The sequence below is a fragment of the Condylura cristata genome, unplaced genomic scaffold (genome assembly GCF_000260355.1).
Source record: "Condylura cristata isolate star-nosed mole 26May11 unplaced genomic scaffold, ConCri1.0 scaffold00017, whole genome shotgun sequence".
In the NCBI taxonomy this organism is placed as follows: Eukaryota; Metazoa; Chordata; class Mammalia; order Eulipotyphla; family Talpidae; genus Condylura; species Condylura cristata.
In genome coordinates this window covers 31,209,550-31,228,664 of record NW_004567118.1, presented here as the reverse complement: position 1 = coordinate 31,228,664, position 19,115 = coordinate 31,209,550, and the positions used below count along the sequence as shown (strand labels likewise).

The 19,115-nt window shown below is 53.0% G+C and overlaps 1 protein-coding gene across 2 annotated transcripts in view; it reads left to right on the top strand.

Moving 5' to 3' along the window:
- The first annotated feature begins 63 nt into the window (after positions 1–63).
- Positions 64–19,115, top strand: part of SLC13A5 (solute carrier family 13 (sodium-dependent citrate transporter), member 5) — a 26,608-nt gene continuing 7,556 nt past the window's right edge. For both annotated transcript variants that reach the window (XM_004684749.2, XM_004684748.2), the window contains exons 1-9: positions 64–184; positions 6,729–6,857; positions 7,122–7,258; positions 9,596–9,795; positions 10,759–10,927; positions 12,312–12,434; positions 15,072–15,290; positions 16,564–16,664; positions 18,374–18,492. In XM_004684749.2, the coding sequence (XP_004684806.1) occupies positions 83–184; positions 6,729–6,857; positions 7,122–7,258; positions 9,596–9,795; positions 10,759–10,927; positions 12,312–12,434; positions 15,072–15,290; positions 16,564–16,664; positions 18,374–18,492 (1,299 nt within the window). In that variant the 5' untranslated portion in view covers positions 64–82. The remainder of the gene's footprint in view (positions 185–6,728; positions 6,858–7,121; positions 7,259–9,595; positions 9,796–10,758; positions 10,928–12,311; positions 12,435–15,071; positions 15,291–16,563; positions 16,665–18,373; positions 18,493–19,115) is intronic.

Genomic DNA, 19,115 nt, shown 5'->3' with positions numbered 1-19,115 from the left:
CCCCCACTGCGGCCACTTCTTAAGCCCGCTGAGCCTCGGGCTGCCCCTCACTAGCCTCTCCCGCCAGTCTCCCTCCCTCGCGATGGCCTCGGCGCTGAGCTATGTTTTCAAGTTCAAGTCCTTCGTGATCTTGTTCGTCACCCCGCTACTCCTGCTGCCACTCATCATTCTGATGCCCGCCAAGGTCAGTTGCGTCTCGGGGCAGCCCCACCGACCCTCAGCGCCTGGTGCCCGATAGGGAGCACCGGCTGGGGACCATTGAGCTGTAGCCCACGGATTTTCCATGGCGTAGGTCCCCTGGGGCAAGTACTCAGGAGCTCCCGGTGCCAGATAGGAGGTACCCTGCAAGGAATTCCGAGAGACACGAAGGCCCGGGACTCTCTGACCTTGGGGTTCACATATCTAGGGAGCAAGACCATCCTGGCAAGCACAGAAAGTTAGAAGTTAGCACAGATCCTGGCGGTCCAGCCCAAGTTAGACTCAGCCAGCGCTGCTCAGAATCTCCCAGAATGTTTAATGTCATCTCTCCCAAGCCCATCTCCCAAATGACACCTGCCCCAGCAGGGTGCTGTCTTCCCTGCCTCTCTCTAGCCTCTTTCTTAAGGTAATGGGCGCATCCTGCTGTAGCTGTTTCTGAGAGCCATGTAGGGATCTGCAGGGAAAGACCATCACCTAAGGGGGTCCCGAGTGCCATCTTTGACACTCTCTGGTCCTTTTTTGGAGCCTCAGTGTCTCTATCACATTTCATTCCAGCCCTTAAAGCCTGGAAGCCACAGCTGAGTCTAAATCCCACTGCCCACTGCCCATTGACAGGCTGGCTGGGGTTGGCCTGTTTTGTTCGCTGCCTGCTGTGGCTGTGGCAGGAGGCGGGACAGGTTCCCAGAGCTCACGCCTTGGGTGGCATGACCCAGGGCTGCAGGGAAGTGGTGTCCCATGCCCTGGCCTCTGGGAGTGAGGGAGAGAGAGAATGAATGGCCTTGGCCATAGGGTGGGGGCAGGGCCCCCATGCCCGCTGGCCGGGAGCTGAGCTGGGCAGTGGGAAGCCTATTTGGCAGAGACCCGAGCTCTTTGAAGCCTTTTGTGGCTTCTGGCTGCGCCTTCTTCATTCCCTTTCAGCCCTTTCACTCTCAGCTTAGACAGGAAAACTTCCCCTCTGCCCTGAAACCTCCAGGCAGGTTTGGGAAAGAGGAACTCTTTAGGGGATCCTCTGGGGGAGTAGACCTGGAGGAGGGGGCTTGTACTAGAAACTGAGGGAGTCAACCTACAAGATAACTGGACTTCCACTCTTCACTCACCCTGTGACTCTAGCCAAACCCCTTCTGTCCCTTTCTGTGCTCTCTCTGGGCCTTAGTGTTCTCTTCTGTACAATGGGTCAAGGTGGTTTAAGGTTATGGCACATTATGGACTTGCGTGCCAAAAGGAATTATGCCTGTCCCTAGGATGGAGGAAGGGGGGGGGCTGCTGGGTGGAGCCCTGGGGTGGCCTGAGTATAGCTATGCGGTGTGCTAAGGACAGCAGATCCAGCTGTGGTGGCTCTGAGGTGTCAGCAGCCATATTCTCTCTGTAGAAAGAGATTTGGGTTGTTACTGTGGCTGGGAGGGAGCTAAGAAGGAGGGCTGTGATTTTAATTCTGCAGGTGGGGAGTGATGTTCCCCTGGAATAATTATAGTAGCTTAGCTGACCTAGCTGACCTTCCTGTCCAGAGAGTGTGACTGAGCCCACATACCCCCCCCCACACACACACACTTGTACATAAGCCGGCACCTCCAACTTGGGGTGTATATGTGTGTCACTAGTCTGCCTTGGAAGCAAGAATCAGGCACGGGAGGCGATATGGTGAGTGAACATCATTCCAAAGTGCGTTCCCTCCCGTGGGTCAGGTGACTGGGATCCTGGAACTCTGTCTTGTTTTTCTCTTCACGCTTCTATCTGGGTCCACCAAGAGCGCCCGGCCTTGCTTCCGTGGCCACACTGCTGGTTGTGTAAGGAGCCCAGAGGTGTTCCATCTGGGGCGCAGCCCTCCGCAGTCCTTGGCAGCCTGGGTGGCGCTGTCCAGCTGGCAGCTCCCCAGGCAGCTGCCCTCTGCGGAGTCCCACCCCACTCCTCAGTCATCTCGCTTGTGCTGACTCTGTCCCTTGCTTTTCTTCTGACATCACCTCTGCTCCACTTTTTCTACTTTAAAAAAATGACATTTCAATACAATAAATGATACATGTATGGCTTATTTTATTCAAATTGTTCTTAAAATGTTATTTTTGAAGTCTGTAAAAGCAAATCTGTGAAGTCAAAATGAATATTCCCTCAAATCCCACAACACACACACACAGACACAAACAAACACACAGACACACAGGTTCTCTTACCTACATGCTTTCATTAAACAACATATTAGGGCACCCATATTTGTTAGTTAGTATACATGGATTTGTTCAGCTGTACATTTGATATGTTTATCAAGCCTCATCATGAACAAAGTGCTGTGTTTGGTGCTGACTTTTAAAATCCCATCATCTGCTTTTATCTCCATTTTCTTTTTTTAAAAGATATATTTATTTGTGCACACAAGAACACAAGGACTGGGATATAGGCCAGAGGTGTGTGTGAGGAAGAGGAGGCTGTCTAGAGACAGAGTGGGGAGCAGAATGGGCAGATGTCCTGAAATACACTGCTGAGGGGAGCAGTGGGCGAGACAGGAGAGGTCTGCTACGCCATGTGGGTCAGCTCCCTGGCCAGGGAATGAACTAGTGCTGAGGTGGCTGTTGAATGCTTCATAGTGCTGAGACTTTAACCCCTGAGCCACTAGGGAGGCCCTATCTGTTTTAAGGGCTTTACCTGTCACATTCTCAGCTGCAGTCAGGTGTTCTGAATTTACCCACAGGGCACCGACTCCTGCATGCACACAGGTAGAACCCATCTCTGGTGCTCTGGCCCTGCCCACTTGTCTGTCCTCTTTCTCATCAGCACTGTGGGAACCTCTAGGTGAAGGAGGGTCGAGTTTGCTGCCAGGTGTTATTCTAGGATAGGGTCTCTCCTGGCTCTCCTCATCGTGGTCTGGGGTGAGGGGCAGTGAGCCTTGCACTTTTGTCCTGGTCAGGGTTAGTGGGAGCTATGTGCCATGCTTGCTTGTGTGCCACTTACTGTTTCTAAGTTTAGATAATAAAAAAAATCACCGAGTACTTTCTGTGTCATCCATCAAGAATGGGGACTCTTAAACCATCAATCTGAGGAGGAGGATATGAATCAAGTGGGGAGAGGAACCAGGAACTGGGAGCAAGAGGAGCCTTTCATTAATGACATAGCTGAGAATTACTGTCACACGGTAAAGGAAGAATGATTTTTTTAAACAATGTTGCTGTTTTTTATATTCTCCACCATGCACCTATCTTATTGCCTGCCCCCAGCAGGGATCGCTCCCACCTCTCCTCCACTTGACACCAAGGCCTCCAGGGAAGCGCTAGCCACTGTCTGCCAGACAATGGTGGACAGTGGACACTGATCAGTTTGTGGTCCAAAGCCTGCTCTTCCAAACACACCATTATCCTGCTGTACTTGCTGCTTCAATCCACATTGATGCTGCAACCCCCCATCCCACCCATTTGGGATGATTGGGCATTTGGTCCAGTCTGAACACATTTTTTGTTGTCACAACTAGAAAGATGCTACTGGTCTGGGGGGTGGGGACAGAGGGCGGGGTGCTGGTAAGCATTTTACACTGGACTGGATAGCCTCTCCTGCCCTTCCTGCCCTCCAACAAATCATATGGATATCTCCCCCACCCTAGGTGTCGAAGGGTCAAGGTTGAGAAGTCCTGCTTTAGACAATAGGGAGTTGTCCTCGGGTGTGTGGGATGCGGAAGGAAGATTTATTTTTTAAGATTGATAATATACTCTATAAAGACTTTCCAGGTCTTCACGCAATGCTTCAAGGATCTACACTGCGCTCTTTGGGTTGATGATAAGCAAAGCGTTCCAGTGTGTTGGTTTTGCCTCACAGCTTGTGCTATGCTAGTCTTTTTTGCTGCTAAATATTTGCTGAGCGTGTCCTAGTCTTGGTGTTGAGAAGGAAGACAATCTTCCTGTACTCTTTTACTGCTGGGAAATAATTAAGCTGATACAAAAGAGATTAGCAAAAAAAAAAAAAAAAAAAAAAGACAAGCTCTAATTACACATATACACAATTCATCAAAGCCCAGGTGTAGACTAATGGAAGGTTCTAGTTAGGTCACAGAGACTCCAGAAAGGGAACAGTACATGTAGAAGGGAGTAATAGAACAAAGAACAGTGCAACTTGCAGAAAAAGATTTGCAGGGCTTAGCTACCAATGCTTGGGAAGCAGATTCAGTAAGCCCCAGCCTGGCGGCAGGACTGCAAGACCAGCTCTTACCTCCTGGGTCTCCATGGGGAAGATTTAACTCCTGTTTTAAGGGCGGTAGATAATTAGGCAAAAGCCATCATTCTTAGACCTCCTGTCTCTTAATTCCTTGCAATTCAAAATTGGCAGCTTGCAGCTTACATACATTCTGGTACTGTCTGTCTTCAGCTCCAATACTGGCCTGTGCTGGAGGCTTGAGGAATCAGAACCCCCAAACACTGTCCTCCAGTGTTCTGTGTTTGGTCGTGGTGGGGGACAGTTAAAGGAACAAGTAGTGACAACCTAGTATGCTAATTCGGCAGAGGGTGGGGGTGGCACAGAGGAAGGGTACAGACCCAACTGGAGGCTGCAACCAGACCCAGGGAGGACCCAGAGCCCAGCGGAGGCACGCACACTGGCAGGGAGCCGGGCACAGAGTATGCTGTGGAGACAGAGGGCAGCCTGAGCCCTGCGGAGGTCTTTGGCACTTTTTGTCCTGAGGCACTTTTTTTTTTTTAAATAAGGGAGTGACATCAAATTTGCAAAAGAGAGAGGGGAACAACAGTGTGATGCAAGCAGAAAGGCCCAATTATGAAATAGGTGCTGGTGGTGGAGCTGCAGCCTGGTCAAGGGTTTGGCCATGGGGTGAAGGCAGGAGCACCCAGGATGGAAGATACAATGACTGGTTTCATTGGAAGGCCCAGAAAGAGGGAGGCCACAGAATCTGTGTAGATAATAATGATTGTCATAAAAATGCTGATGAGATATACAACCACCTCGGGAAGTAGATATTATCCACATTTTAATAGGTGCCCAGATTGAGCACCAGAGAGGTTAAAGTAGTTGACCCAAGTCCTGAAACAAGGAAGGGGCCAGGACTAGAAGCAGTTGCTTTGGACCCCAGGTCTGACCCCTTGAAGCCAAGTCCCAGGGGCTAAGTGGCTAAGGGACTGGAATAGGCAGCTCACATAAGGTTAACCTCAAATAGCAAAGCTTGAAATCTTTGTTAACTAGAGAAATGCTAATGAAAGCACCAAGTATCATCTTCTCAATGGTCATTTAAAAAAAGTGCTGGGGGCCCTCACTGGTGGCGCAAAGGGTGGAAGCCCAGCACCATGAAGCCTTGGCAGCCATGGCAGCACGAGATCAAGCCCCAGCCAGGGGGGTGACCCACATGGCACAGCAGACCTCTCCTGCCCACTGCTCCCCTCAGCAGTGTATTTCAGTAGCTCTGCCTGTTCTGCTCCCCACTCTGTCTCTGGTGAATCCTCTCACCCCCCTGGACCTCTGGCCTGTACTCCAGTTCTGTATGCTAAAATAAATACATCTTTTTTTTTTAAAAGATTTATTTATTTATTCATACAGAGCTGGGGTACAGGCCAGAGATGTGGAGGGTGAGAGGATTCACCAGAGACAGAGTGGGGAGCAGAACAGGCAGATCGACTAAGTACACTGCTGAGGGGAGCAGCAGGCGGGTCAGGAGAGGTCTGCCACGCCATGTGGATCTCCTCCCAGGCAGGCAGGAATCGAACTCATGCGGAAGTGGCTTAAGCTTCACAGTGCAGTGCTTTAACCCGCTATGCCACCAGGGAGGGCCTAAAATAAATAAATCTTTAAAAAATAATAAAAGCAGTGCTGGGCATACTCCATGTAGGCAGTGTTCTGAATGAGCTGGCTTACTGGGGGCAGGGAATTAGGAACTGGTAGCAGGAGCTGGAGGCTGCACTTCTCTGAATGGATTCAAAACAGCACACTTTGGGTGCCAGAGAAGAAACAACACTTACTCTACCGCAAAAGGTCAAAGGAGTGATCCCTCTGCCAAATTTATGAAAGATCAGTTTTAAAAAAGATCATACTGGAGATTACGGAGCCACATGAAAACAAAACCAACAAAAAACCCCAATGAGAACATCTGGATGAAAGGAAGTAGGACTGAACAAGACCCTGGAGAAAATCACACTTCATTTGCCCAATGGACAAGAATTGCACTTATGTTGCAAAGTGATTTTAATTCTTAGAACCGTGATACTCTTCTTTACCTCCTTTTCCTTCCTTCTTCCTTCGCCTCCCCCCCTTTTTCTCTTTTCCCTCCTTCCCAACTCCCACTCCTCCTGTTCCGGCCCCTTCTTCCATGTCCTCTTCCCCTTCCTCTTCCCCAGGGAGAGGTGAGCCCTGGACCACACAGCTGGGAGGTGGGGGCAGGAGTCTCTGGGTATGTCTGTGTCCTCTTCACTGTCCAGAACCCGAAGGCTGTGCCAACAGGGGCGGGGAGGCAGGGGGCACTGGGGAACTTCCTCGAAGTGATCACCCTGTCTTGGCAGTCAACGGCTCGGGGTGGGGATGGGGCAGCAGCAGGCCTGGCTCAGAGCTTCTCGCAGTTTGTCAGGTGTGCCTATGTCATCATCCTCATGGCCGTTTACTGGTGCTCCGAAGTCATCCCTCTGGCTGTCACTTCCCTCATCCCTGTGCTGCTTTTCCCACTCTTCAAGATTCTGGACTCCAAGCAGGTGAGCAGACCCGGGACCTTGGCGGCTTCCTGTTTTTGCTCATTCTCCAACCCCAAGCTGAGCTGTCTAGGCCCTACGTGACCAGATAAACCCTGTTCCCTGTTTGTGCATCCCTTGGGCAGGGAACCTGCCATTTGATCCTCCATCCCCACTCTAAGAGGTCCCAACATCTGGTCTCCTCCTATCTCTGGGGACCCGGGTGGCCTGGGCCCAGGCAGTGTGTGACCAGGGGCCTCCTGATGGGGCCTCCCTGCCATCCTCCAGGTGTGTGTCCAGTACATGAAGGACACCAACATGCTATTCCTGGGTGGCCTCATCGTGGCCGTGGCCGTGGAACGCTGGAGACTGCACAGGAGGATTGCCCTGCGTACGCTGCTCTGGGTGGGGCCCAGGCCTGCACAGTAATTGCACCTTCTCTCTCTTGCTCAGGGCCCTGGGGCTGGGGTGGGGTTGTGGCACAGTTGGGAGCGGGATTGGGGCCACTGACCTTCAGTTTACTTGGGCTTGACAGGCAGGTGGGCCTGGTGGGGGAAGACTAGACACCTGGGGGGTAGGGGTGGGGCACAGTGAGCAACCTTGAGGAAAGCTTCTAGGACTTTGGAGGGGCTGTGGGGACAAGGTGAGTAATGGCTGGGTCAAACCATCCCTGGCAGGACACTCGTGGGGAAAGCAGGATAGAGGTGGCTCGGCTGCCCAGCTCTGGGGGCAGCAGCCAGACCTCCCTCCTAAGCTGGCATACCCTTTCCCCTTCACAGAAGCTCTGGCCTCCTGTTCCCCTAGTCACTCTGTGCTTCACCCTGCCCCAAGATCTCCCCCGACAATTCTAGGCTATTTCCAACCAACCCACAGAGTTGGCATAGCCTGAAACAACAGCTGGTGCATTGAGTCCGCACGGCGCCCCAGGCACCAGACCTGGAGCTCATGTATTATGGCACTGAACACTCACAACTCAGTCGCATCACTGCTACCACCCACCTTCTAACACCAGGGGTTGGCGGCAGAGAGGGTTAAGCTACCGAGCAGCCTGACAGACAGTCCACACCAGGACAGGCAATGTCATGACACCATAAGCCAAGCCCAGGGGAGCCGGGTGTCAGGAAGGGGCAGGGAAGCAGGCGTGGGCTTCCCGGCCTTGGAAAGAAAGCCCTTCGGGACACTCCAGCAGAGACCCTCGGCGCTGACTGAGAAAAACTGGCCACCGGAGGATCCCAGAAGCAAGAGGGGACTGACTGGACGTGGCCCCTCTGAAGCCCTCGCCCTGTACTGGGAACTCAGGTTAACTCTCCTAGAGTCCGTGTACTCCCTCAGCGAGGGTGCATCCCAGCCAGGCCAAGGGGAGGCAGCGCTTGTCACAGAAATCCCTCCTGGGACGTCCCTGTCAGCATGGGCAGACCCTGGTCTCAGCACCGGTGCCCGCAGCAGAGGGCTTTGTGGCTTTCTGAGCTGATGCCCTTCCTGGAGTCAGGCGGTCCAGTGATTTATTTACAGACTCAAATCAAAAACCATTGCATTTTCTAGAAACACGAGACCTTAAGGGGGCTCAGAACTCTTGCTTCTGGGAGCCCCCGGTGGCCAGTTTTTCTCGGTCAGCGCCGAGGGTCTCTGCTGGAGTGTCCCTAAGGGCTTCCCTTCCAAGGCCGGGAAGCCCACCCCTGTTTCCCTGCCCCTTCCTGACACCCGGCTCCCCTGGGCTTGGCTTATGGTGTCATGACACCGCCTGTCCTGGTGTGGACTGTCTGTCGGGCTGCTCGATGCCTCAAAGCATTGTTTATTCACTCTTGTCCCAACCTGGACCCCAGGCTTTGCTCTTGTAACTCCATGAGGTGAATCTGTGACATCAGCATGCTCCCAGAGCATGGCAGCTGAGAGCACCGTGTCCCACTCAGCCCCACCCCGACCGACGCCTAATGTTCCTGCCCTTGTGCACGGGGACCAGGGAGAATCAGACCCTTGCTGGGCTCATGGTCTAAGGAGTCAGGCACCAGGGAAACAAGTCCCAGAATCCAGCCAGTGATGACTATTGAGGGAAGGAAGACAGAGGAGGGTGTGGTCACCCACCTGCTATGACAGGGAAGGAACATGTCTGGAGAGGCTTCAAGGGACCACGCGGAGTTCTCTAGGCAGCTGGCAGAGGTGGGGCATGGGTGGAAATGGGGTTATAGGTGAAGAGAACACATTTCGTCAAATACTGTTTGTCTGATTGGTCCACGGCAGAGTGGAGGGGCCAGGTATGTGCAGAGAACTGGTGGGCAGGGGGCCATCAGGAAGGAGGTCCTTCTCCCCTGGCCCTGCCTGCTCGCCCTACCCCACAGCTGGATCTGAGCTGCTCTTCTGCCCTCCTGAGAGAAGCCAGGGCTGGGCGGGTGGAAATCTTCTAGATAGAAGTAGAAAGTTGGCACCATTTGCGCATAAAGCTGCTCCACCCAGGTCACTCCAGGGCCAACTCTGTCTGGATGCTGGTGCTTCCCCTGCTAGATGGGGAGCTCAGAACCATGGTGGGGTCTGAGGAAGGCCTTGTAGTGACCCAGCATAGACACCAGTATCAGCGGCGTAGACACCAGTAGTAATGAAGAAAGGGGAAGGGGGCTTGTGGGGGTGGGGCACACAAGCTGCAGTCCCCTCCTAGATGAGCCAATCTGAGACTGGCTATTGGGGTGCTGCCGGGGAGCTCGCTCGCTCCAGTTCCTTTCTAAGGACTAGGGGACTCTCTGGCTTTCCTCCCTGCCCCTCCTTTGCAGGCTGATGCTGGGCTTCATGGGGGTCACGGCCTTTCTGTCCATGTGGATCAGCAACACGGCCGCCACGGCCATGATGGTGCCCATTGTGGAGGCCATGCTGCAGCAGATGGAGGCCACCAGGACAGCCACCAGCACAGCCCCCGAGGCCGGCCTGGGGGCCCTGGAGCTGGTGGACAAGGGCAAGGCCAGCGAGCTGCCAGGTGAGAGCCTGGCCAGGAGGCCGCCTGGGCCTCAGATGGCAGCCTTCCCCTCTGGTCCACAGCTCGGATCACCTCCCAGCTTCCCGGAATGCTCCTTTAAGCAAGCACATAGAGAGTTTACTTAGAAAGTGCTGTTTTTGATCAATTTTAGCAATGTCATTCCTGTGGAAGTGGGTGGGACCCTTTAGGAGAGCTTACAGCAAGGTCTCACCCTCAGGTCCTGCCAATCAGAATTCCACGTGTGTTCATTTGATGATTGGGCATGCTTCGGGTGCCACTCACCCCTTGACACGCCTCCTCAGGGAGGATGTCCCAGCAGGCCCCATCCCTCTGCTCTCTGGCCCCACAGGAACTGAGGTTGGTTGTCTCACGTTTGTGCCCCAATAGGCATGACCTCGGGAGACAGGGAATGCTTGCTTGATTCTTGGCCTTGTTTGACACCCCACCCCCAGGGGCGCTCCTTTGGCTGGTTGCCAGCCCTGGGTCAGGTCTGGGGCCACAGAGATGGAGCAAACACACTCTCACTGTGGGGGGAGGCCCAGGAGCCTAGACAGGCGCCCAGTCATCTGACTCAGGGGAAACCAGGGGGTGCCAGAAGCCAGACGCGTTACTGAGAAGAGCCTGTGTGTGTGTGTGTGTGTGTGTGTGTATTCTGAGCTGGCTTTGGAAACCCCAGGTGGATGGAATAGCTGCAACAGTGAAAAAGCAGAAAGAAGGGGTCTCCCCAACATGGCTGGATTTGCATAAGCATTAAGGGAATTACCCTAGGGGAGGCCTGGGAGGTGGCCCTGTGTGGGAAGCCAGATGAGGCCAGGCCATAGCTCTGGACCTGAGGCTCAGACAGCCCTGGAGGGAGTTGGGAGAGCAGGTGTGTGTGAGCCTTAGGGCAGGGGCTGGGTCAGGAGCTGGCGCTGGGCGGTGGTTCCCGGATGGGCTCAGCTCACCACAGTGTGCTCACCACAGGGAACCCAGTGATTTTTGAAGGCCCTGCGGTCAGCGAGCAGGAGGACAGTGACAACAAGAATGTGCACAAAGCCCTGAACCTGTGCTTGTGCTACGCAGCCAGCATCGGCGGCACAGCCACCCTGACGGGCACCGGGCCCAACGTGGTGCTCCTTGGCCAGATGCATGAGTGAGTCTCCAGCGCACCTTCTGGGGTCAACCAGCGCCCTGGGCTACACCCACTACTCCTTGCTCCTTAGCTGGGTCCTGGAGCTGGGGGTCTGGTGGGAGGGGGAACATTTACTCCATCAGCCTCTGTGTCCCAGCCCCTGGCTCCTACTCAGGACCCTCGGGTGGGAGCTGATGTCCCACAGACCTAGTTACTTTTGCCCTGCAGCAGGTCCTGCCTTCCTTCCCTGGGCCCGGTTTCTTTCTCAGAGCTAAAGGACATGAGCTGAAGTCTGAGCTAAAGACATAGGAAAAGACAGTGTAGCTCTGGATGCTGGGTCCTGGAGAACAGACACCCTGAAGATGCCCGTCAGAGCTGGATCACCGACTTTGGCTGTTAGCGGTGCTGGTCCTACAGACAGCACCAGGCTCAGAGCCTAGGACACTCTTGCCTCAGCAGTTCACCCACCATGGTCCCTCTAATTGCCCTAGAGGTGACGGACACTCTCGTGGAGCCCCAGAAGTGGTCTGGAACCCTCCAGCCTGGCCACAAAGGGACACAGGCCTTGAGGAGCGCAGTTCTGTGCTTGGCCTTATGCCAAGTGGGACTGGGCTCACAGAAGAGAGAAAACATGGGTCCTGCCGTGGGACAGTCAGGGTCAGCTATGGGAAGCAGACGCCTGGAGCCTTCCACGGGGGTCTTGGCAAATGCATTAGTAAGATGTGTTCAGACTCTGGTGAGAGAGAAGGTAGGAAGCAAAGCAAGCAACAAGCTCCCTGGGCAGTGGTCTGGCACGCCGATACCTGAGTGCCAACGAGCAAGCAGCTGCTGATCCTGGGCGTGTTTCCTGTAAGGACAGCTTGCGGCTGTTCTCCTCCCTGACCCTAGGGGAAAGAGCCTGGGGAAAGCAGCCTGCCTGGGCTGAGTGGGGAAAGCTCTGGGTCTGCCCTGACCCCTTGGGCTCCCGGGTGGGAGGCGGGTTCTGGAGGGGACTGACCCCCCTCCAGCCTCCAGGAACTGCGGTCTGGCCCCGCCCTCGGAAGTTTGTGAGGCTCGGTTCCTAAGAGCATCCCTTCCCTTGGCAGAAACACGGGGTGAGGTTCTGAGGGCCCTGCTAAGGCTCCTAGCCTGGTGTACTGAGGTGTATTTTTGCTGTGTGAAGGGCTATAACTTCCATGAGATTCTCAGAGGGGCCTGGGCCCATGGGCGAGTCCCTCGGTTACTCCTCAGCTTGTTTTGTGCTTTGACCAGGATATGGCCAAAGTGGGGCCCTCCTCTTGACTGGGGTGATGCCCGATGGTGGGCATGGGTGACGGGACCCTAGGTCTCGGCCTGCAGCAGTGGGGCTGGACCTGGTCTGCCCAGTCTTGCAGCAGGTAGCGACGGGAACCGCTTCTCCCTTCAGATTGTTTCCTGACAACAAAGACATCGTGAACTTTGCCTCTTGGTTTGGCTTTGCCTTCCCCAACATGCTGATCATGCTGCTGCTTGCCTGGTTGTGGCTCCAGTGTGTTTATCTGCGATTGAGGTAAGTTTGAACAGTTTATGGAAGAGTCTCTTCACGCCACGCCCCTGCAGCGAAACCCTTGGATCCAGTGGACGGGCCCACCGAGCTCTTCTCATCTGGCCCTGACTGTCCCTGCACCCCCTCTGTTGCTCTGCACCCTCTGCTGCCGACCCCCCTCACCCCCTCTTCTGGCCACTCCAGGCTGCTCCCTAGGTTTGCCCATGCTGTTCTCTCCTCCTGAAATGCCATTCCCTGCCTTCTTACTTTCTGAGTCCTTCACCTCCAAGACCATCTCCAGTGCTGCCTGCTTAGCCACCCACCTCCACACCCCTATTCCTTCTTAGAAGCATTGCTTGTGCCCCCCGGGGCTTCCTCAGCAGGTCGTGGTCCTGTCCCTTGGTACCAGGCTGCTTGGCTTGGCTGCTCTCGTCCAAATCAGCCCCAACCCATGCCTTTACTGAATGCCTGCAATGTACCCGGTGGCATGCCAGGTTCTGGAAAGTTTACCTTCCTGTTCCCTGCACACAGGCAAGTGCACCAGAGTCAACTCTGATGGCAGCCAGACTTTGGACAGAAACCATGATGTGTGACTGCCAAAGGCCTAAAAGAAGTTGTTTTTTTTTAAAGACAGAGGATTATCTATGGTACAAAGGTGACCCTCTCACACTGGGATGCTAGAGTCTTAGCTGTGAGCAGCTGTGAGCTGTGCTCAGTGTCTTGATTCACAGGGAACTTCGAGCAAGTGAAAAACAGGGCCAAAGTGTCAGAGGCCTTGGAACTGAGAGGCAACAGTTCCCCCCAGTCCCATGAATAATGGGGAGCATAGGGTGCTTTGGTAAGTTTTCTTTTGAATGAGAAGCTGTTCTTGAATACTGGCATTACAAAATCGCTACACATCATCCAAACAGCTAGTGACAGGTTAGCCGCTGGCATCTTGGCACTGAAGACCCACATGGAGGTGGAGGGCTCCCTGGCGCCTGCCACGCAGCTTGATTTTTTTTTTTTTAAAGATTTATTTATTTGTGCATACAGAACTGGGTACAGGCCAGAGGTGCAGGGGCAGTGAGAGGATTCACCAGAGACAGAGTGGGGAGCAGAACAGGCCGAAGTACACTGCTGAGGGGAGCAGCAGGCAGGTCAAGAGAGGTCTGCTGTGCCATGTGGTCACCTCCCGGGCAGGTGGGGACTGAACTCTTACGGAAATGGCTTTAGCTTCTCAGTGCTGCGCTTTAACCCACTGTGCCACCAGGGAGGGCCACAGCTTGGTTTTGATGGCAGCTCTTTGCCCTGTTTTTCAAACCTGCTCCAGAACCAAAGTCCTGCTCCCTGATGCATGTCCATCTGACAGGCCTCGGGCAATCTGCCGGAACCTGCAGTGGGTGGCAGCAGACGTCTGTGTCTTCTCACCAAGGAGTAGTAATAATAACAACCAGTGTTCATGAGGCCTTAGTATTGTTTAAGAAGGTCCTGAAGACCAGGAGGCATCAGCAAGGCTCGGGGGTGGGGTGGGGGTGCCAGCGTCAGGTGACTGCATTGATGATGCAGGCCCCAGGGTCACAGCCCCTGTGCTGAGGAGACAGCACCAGAGGGGCAGATAAGAGCAGCACCATTGCCCCTTTTCCTGGAAACCTGGACCCTCAGGCCCAGTCCCACGGTCCCCAAAGCAACAGGTGGCAGCAGATTGGGACTTGTTAGATAGAATGCAGACTTTGCCATACCAGGGGTCAAGGGCAGAAAGACCCCCTGCCTCCCACACCTTCAGAGTCACTGAATGACCTGGAGGGTGTCCCCAACAGCTGACCATCTGAATGCACAGCCTCACCCGCTTGTCCAGCAGAGATTCTGGCTTCCATTTGCTCTCCTGACCCAAGCACCTGAGGGCCGTGTCCTTGTGTCCCCGTGCTATAGGCCTGTCACCGACATGGCCTCACCCTCTGAGAGCCTGGTCATGTCAGGCACTGGCTGCAGGAGTCAGTACCTGTCCTGCCAGCCTCTTCCTTCCTGAGAAGTCTGACTTAGGGCCAGAAAGCCCTCCAGCAAAGGAGGGCTCCTTGGCCTTGTCCACTACCTTCAGGCTGACAGTATTCGCAACATTTGCACGCCACCATTAGAGAATCCCTCGGGACCTCTCTACCTCTCCCAGAATATCTCCTTCCTTCTTACTCAAGCCAATACCCCTCTAGGAGAGGTCCTGTGGGGACCTAGGGGTGGGCTGTGCCTACCAGTGGGCTCTGGTCCCTAGGGAGCCCATCCCAGCACAGAGCTCAGGCTGGATTCCTTCTATGCCTCATCTCTACTAGCTCTAGAGTCTTCCAGATCCCTAAGCCTACACCTTCAGCTCCTCAGAACACAGACACCCCCCCCCCCAGCTCCTGCCATGATGGAAGAGGAAGACTTAGGGGAGCATGTGAGGGAGCCCTAGTCTTACCTGGAACTAGTTCCACAACTTCTCATGGCCCCTGTCTCAGATGATGTAGACAGCCAGTCTCCAGGACAATGGGTACCTGCCAGGACCCCTTTGCCAGTGGTGGCCTCAGTTTTGTTATTTTTGCTCCCTCCATGCTCCTATGCACCCCGTTTCCCCATTTTCAGACTTCTATCCCACAGGGGTTGAGGTCACCCACCTGCCTTATGTTTTCTCCTCTTTGCTTCCTCTAGTTTTAGGAAGGCTTGGAGCTGCAGGCTGGAGAGGAAGACAAATGAGCAGGCCGCCTACGAGCTGCTGCAGGAGGAGTACAGGAAGCTGGGGCCCTTGTCCTTTGCCGAGATCAACGTCCTGCTCTGCTTCCTCCTGCTGGTGGGCCTGTGGTTCTCCCGGGATCCCGGCTTCATGCCCGGCTGGCTGTCGCTCCTCCGAGCCGAGGGCGAGAAGACAACGTAAGTGGCAGGAACATGTCTTTTTGTTCAGCGCCTGTTGGTTTCACGGTCATTTTTTTTTTCTTGTCAATATTCATGACAAGCCCATGGGGGTGCTCCTTGGCTCCTTCGGCCCCAATAGGCCACAGAAAAGATGTGGCTGGGCAGGGGGTGGGCCTGGGGTAGAGACTTGTTGGGTGGGCTAGAGATGGGGTGCCCAGAACTTCGGTTTCCAAATCTGCTCTGCCATTTCCTTTCTTGTTTTTCTTCAGATCTGGGTGAATCCCTTTAAAGATACTCCTAGGAGTCCAGAAGCTTCTTTAGACAGAGACGCTAGGCACACTGTTACAGGGCACCCCAATGTGAACTAGGTTGCCTGTCTGTGGGTCCTCACCCATGCACTTAAAATTCAATTGTACTGCAGGCACACACAAAAATGCCAATAATAGGTTTATTTACAAAAGGGGAAGGAAAAGGTATAACCCAGGGAAAGAGAGAAAGAGAGAGAGATACAAGTTAACTAGAACCTCCTACCAGCTCCACTGACTTGGAACTCCAGTAACACACTGAAAGCTCATCAAGAACCAAGCAACCAGCCACCAGCCACACTATCCAGACCGAGAGCATCTAACTTGGCTCCCTCATATATATATCTCCCTAAAAGTCCCAGAATGCCTACTTAGCTCCGCCCTACATCCTCACAGATCTCTCCATGGTATTGCTGGGAGTTGTAGTTTACTGGAGTAAGGGGTGGAGTCCACAAAACTGCAGATTTCCTTCAGGACATCCTTCCCTCCTAACAACACGAGTTATATTAGCTGATTCCCTGGCTAAGCTGCTGTGTGGCCAGAATGGGAGAAAGGTAGAGTGATGAGATCTTAGAAGGCCAGATAGGGAATCAGATGCCCACTGGTGTTTATTCCATTTGGATGGTCTCTGTGGGTCAGACTCCAAAGTCCTTCTGGATACTGGTGAGCCCAGAGTTTGAGGTCACCAGGTTCACCCATGGAGCAATGCAGACTGAGAGCTGTGAGTTGCTTAGGGGGCAGCACCAGGCCAGGAATGTGGGTCCCTGGGTTCCCAGCCAGGACTTAGTCTGCCCACCACCCTGACCTTGGGCTTTGGGGCTCCTGTTTGCATACTCAGTCAAGTCTGTTTCTTCGTGTAGGAGCACTCACAGCCAGGAGCACTCACAGCCGGGAGCACTCACAGCCGGGACTGCCGAGTCAGGTTGGGTCAGTGGCAGCCACGGCAGCGTGCTGGGCTGAACTCCCACGTGCTCCTCCCCACCTAGGTACATCTCTGACGCCACTGTGGCCATCTTTGTGGCCATCTTGCTCTTCATTGTGCCTTCTGAGAAGCCCAAGTTCAACTTCTGCAGTCAGACTGAGGAAGGTAAGGCCCATGCTGGCCCCCCTTCCTAGTGTTGGAGTCCTGGCAGTTGTGGATCTCCATGAAATTCCCTGGGCCCAGGAAGGAGAAACCCCCTCTTGAAAAGAGGACTGTCTGGATTACAGACATCTGGGAGAGGGCATTTGTCAACCCTTCCCTGGGTGTGCAAAAGCTCTTTTGCTTCTCAAATACTTGAAATCAATTTCTGTTCCAACAGGAGTAGAAAAGTGTTCTAAATTTCTCAGAGTGACCCTAGTTGTTTTTTTTTTCTTCTATTTTTCCTCATCTGTGTATGTATAGATACAACTTAGCTAATGTCAAAACACATGCAGGATTTTTAATTTTATTTTTTATTATTATTTATAATAATAGTTTATATTTACATCATTTTGTGCCTTTTTCCATCTCAGTTGTCATCCCCATGGGCTTCCCATCACCAAATAACCCTGTGCCATCACCATAGTCCAGTGCAGTTCCCTCCCTCCACCATTTTTGATCCCATTCCCCACTCCACCCTATAAAATATCTCTGGTATATAGTTGTTCATTATTATTATTTTCTCCCCGGGTCCTTTATACTCCTGCTATGTGTGAAACCATTTGGTATTTTTCCTTTTCTTTCTGGCTTATTTCACTAAGCCTGATCCCTTCCAGCTCCATCCATGTTGCTGCAAAAGGCAACACATGCGATATTTTTAAAAAGATGTATTTATTTATGCATACAGAACTGGAGTACAAGTCAGAGAGCCTCTCTGGTGAGAGGCTTCACTAGAGACAGAATGGGGGACAGAACAGGCTGATTGATGAAGTACACTGCTGAGGGGAGCAGTGGGCGAGACAGGAGAGGTCTACTGTGCCATGTGGGTCACCTCTGGGGCAGGGATCGAACTTTCATTGAAGCAGATGTGGCGAGCTTCACAGTGCTGTGCTTTAACCTGTTGCGCTGCCAGGGAGGGCCCTACATGCAATTTTTATCCTGTTTCTGTTTTTATGTTTTCACGGGGGTTATACTGCGAACATTTTTCGCTGTGGTCACAGAGTTCACATTTACCCCTGTTAACTGCATAGTACTGCATCAGAGGGGCAGTGAACATTCTCCTGTTATGGAACATTCTGTTTCATTTTTTGGACTATTATAAATTGCCATTTTCCTGTCCATAGTTTTGTCTTTCAGAGTGTTTCTTCTTTAGAATAATGGGAATCATGTTGCAGGGGCATGAGAGTATAGATGACTGAATGGTCCTTAAACCTTCTTCCAAATTGCTTTTCAAAAGACTGTTCCTATGGGTCCTCCCTGCTGGTGCAACAGGTTAAGGCAGAGCACTGTGAAGCTGTCTGCAGCCACTGCACCATGAGTTCGATTCCTGGCCACAGAGGTGACCCACATGCCATGGCAGATCTCTCCTGACCTGCTTGCTGCAGTGTATTTTGGTACATCCGCCTGTTCTGCTCCCCACCTTGTCTCTGGTGAATCCTCTTCCTCCTTGCACCTCTAGCCTGTACCCCAGTTCTCGTGTGCCAAACCAAAGACTGTTCGCATTACCGTGCTGCTAGGCGTGTGTGGTAATCGGACCATATCCTTGCCAGCCAGAGGTGTGGTCATTATGGTAAAGAGCAGCTAATTTCAGACCATGTCCTTATAGGCTGTTATTGATGATGTCTCCGTGAACTAATACAGCATTGGCACATGTGTGTTTTCATTGTTCTCCTCAGAGAGGATAACTCCGTTTTACCCCCCACCACTGCTGACCTGGAAGGTGGTCCAGGAGAAAGTGCCCTGGGGCATCGTGCTGCTCTTGGGGGGCGGATTTGCTCTGGCTAGAGGATGTGAGGTAAATTCAGCTGTGGCCATCCAGGGCCTATCTTGCACCAGCAAGGTGCTAAAGAACTACTGTGGCCCCCGCACCCCTGCTGGGTTCTCCTCTGTCCCCTGGCTGCACCGGGGTGCTCCTCTGTCTCCTCGTCACTGCATACTCCTTGAGGCTAGGGACCCTGTCTTGTCATCTAGGAACTCTGCACTGTGAATAGGACCTAGAATAGAGAAGGTGCTTTCTGTGATGGCAGAAGTGAGTAAGTGACCCTGATTAGCCAAGATGAGCAGAAGTGCTGGGAGATCTCCTTTAGCATTTGGTAATGTTGATCTCTGTTTTGATTTATTCTAGGGCAATCTTTGCCTCAAGTCATATAAATATTTCACTATTACTTGTGGTTCTTCTATTTGCTGAACATTATTTTACTAATGCAGTTGCCATTATCAAAATTGTTTTTCTAGCTAGGTATGTAATAACATAAGTGGAAAGGAACAACTTTTGGAGAAAAACACCCCCAAAATGTAACTTTCTTACCTCCTCCCTTTCTTCCTAGGGAAGAAATAAACCAGAGGCAGGGCCAAGTCAGATTGGTCCTGCTATACTCCATCCATCCACCCACTCACTCATCCATCCATTCATCCATC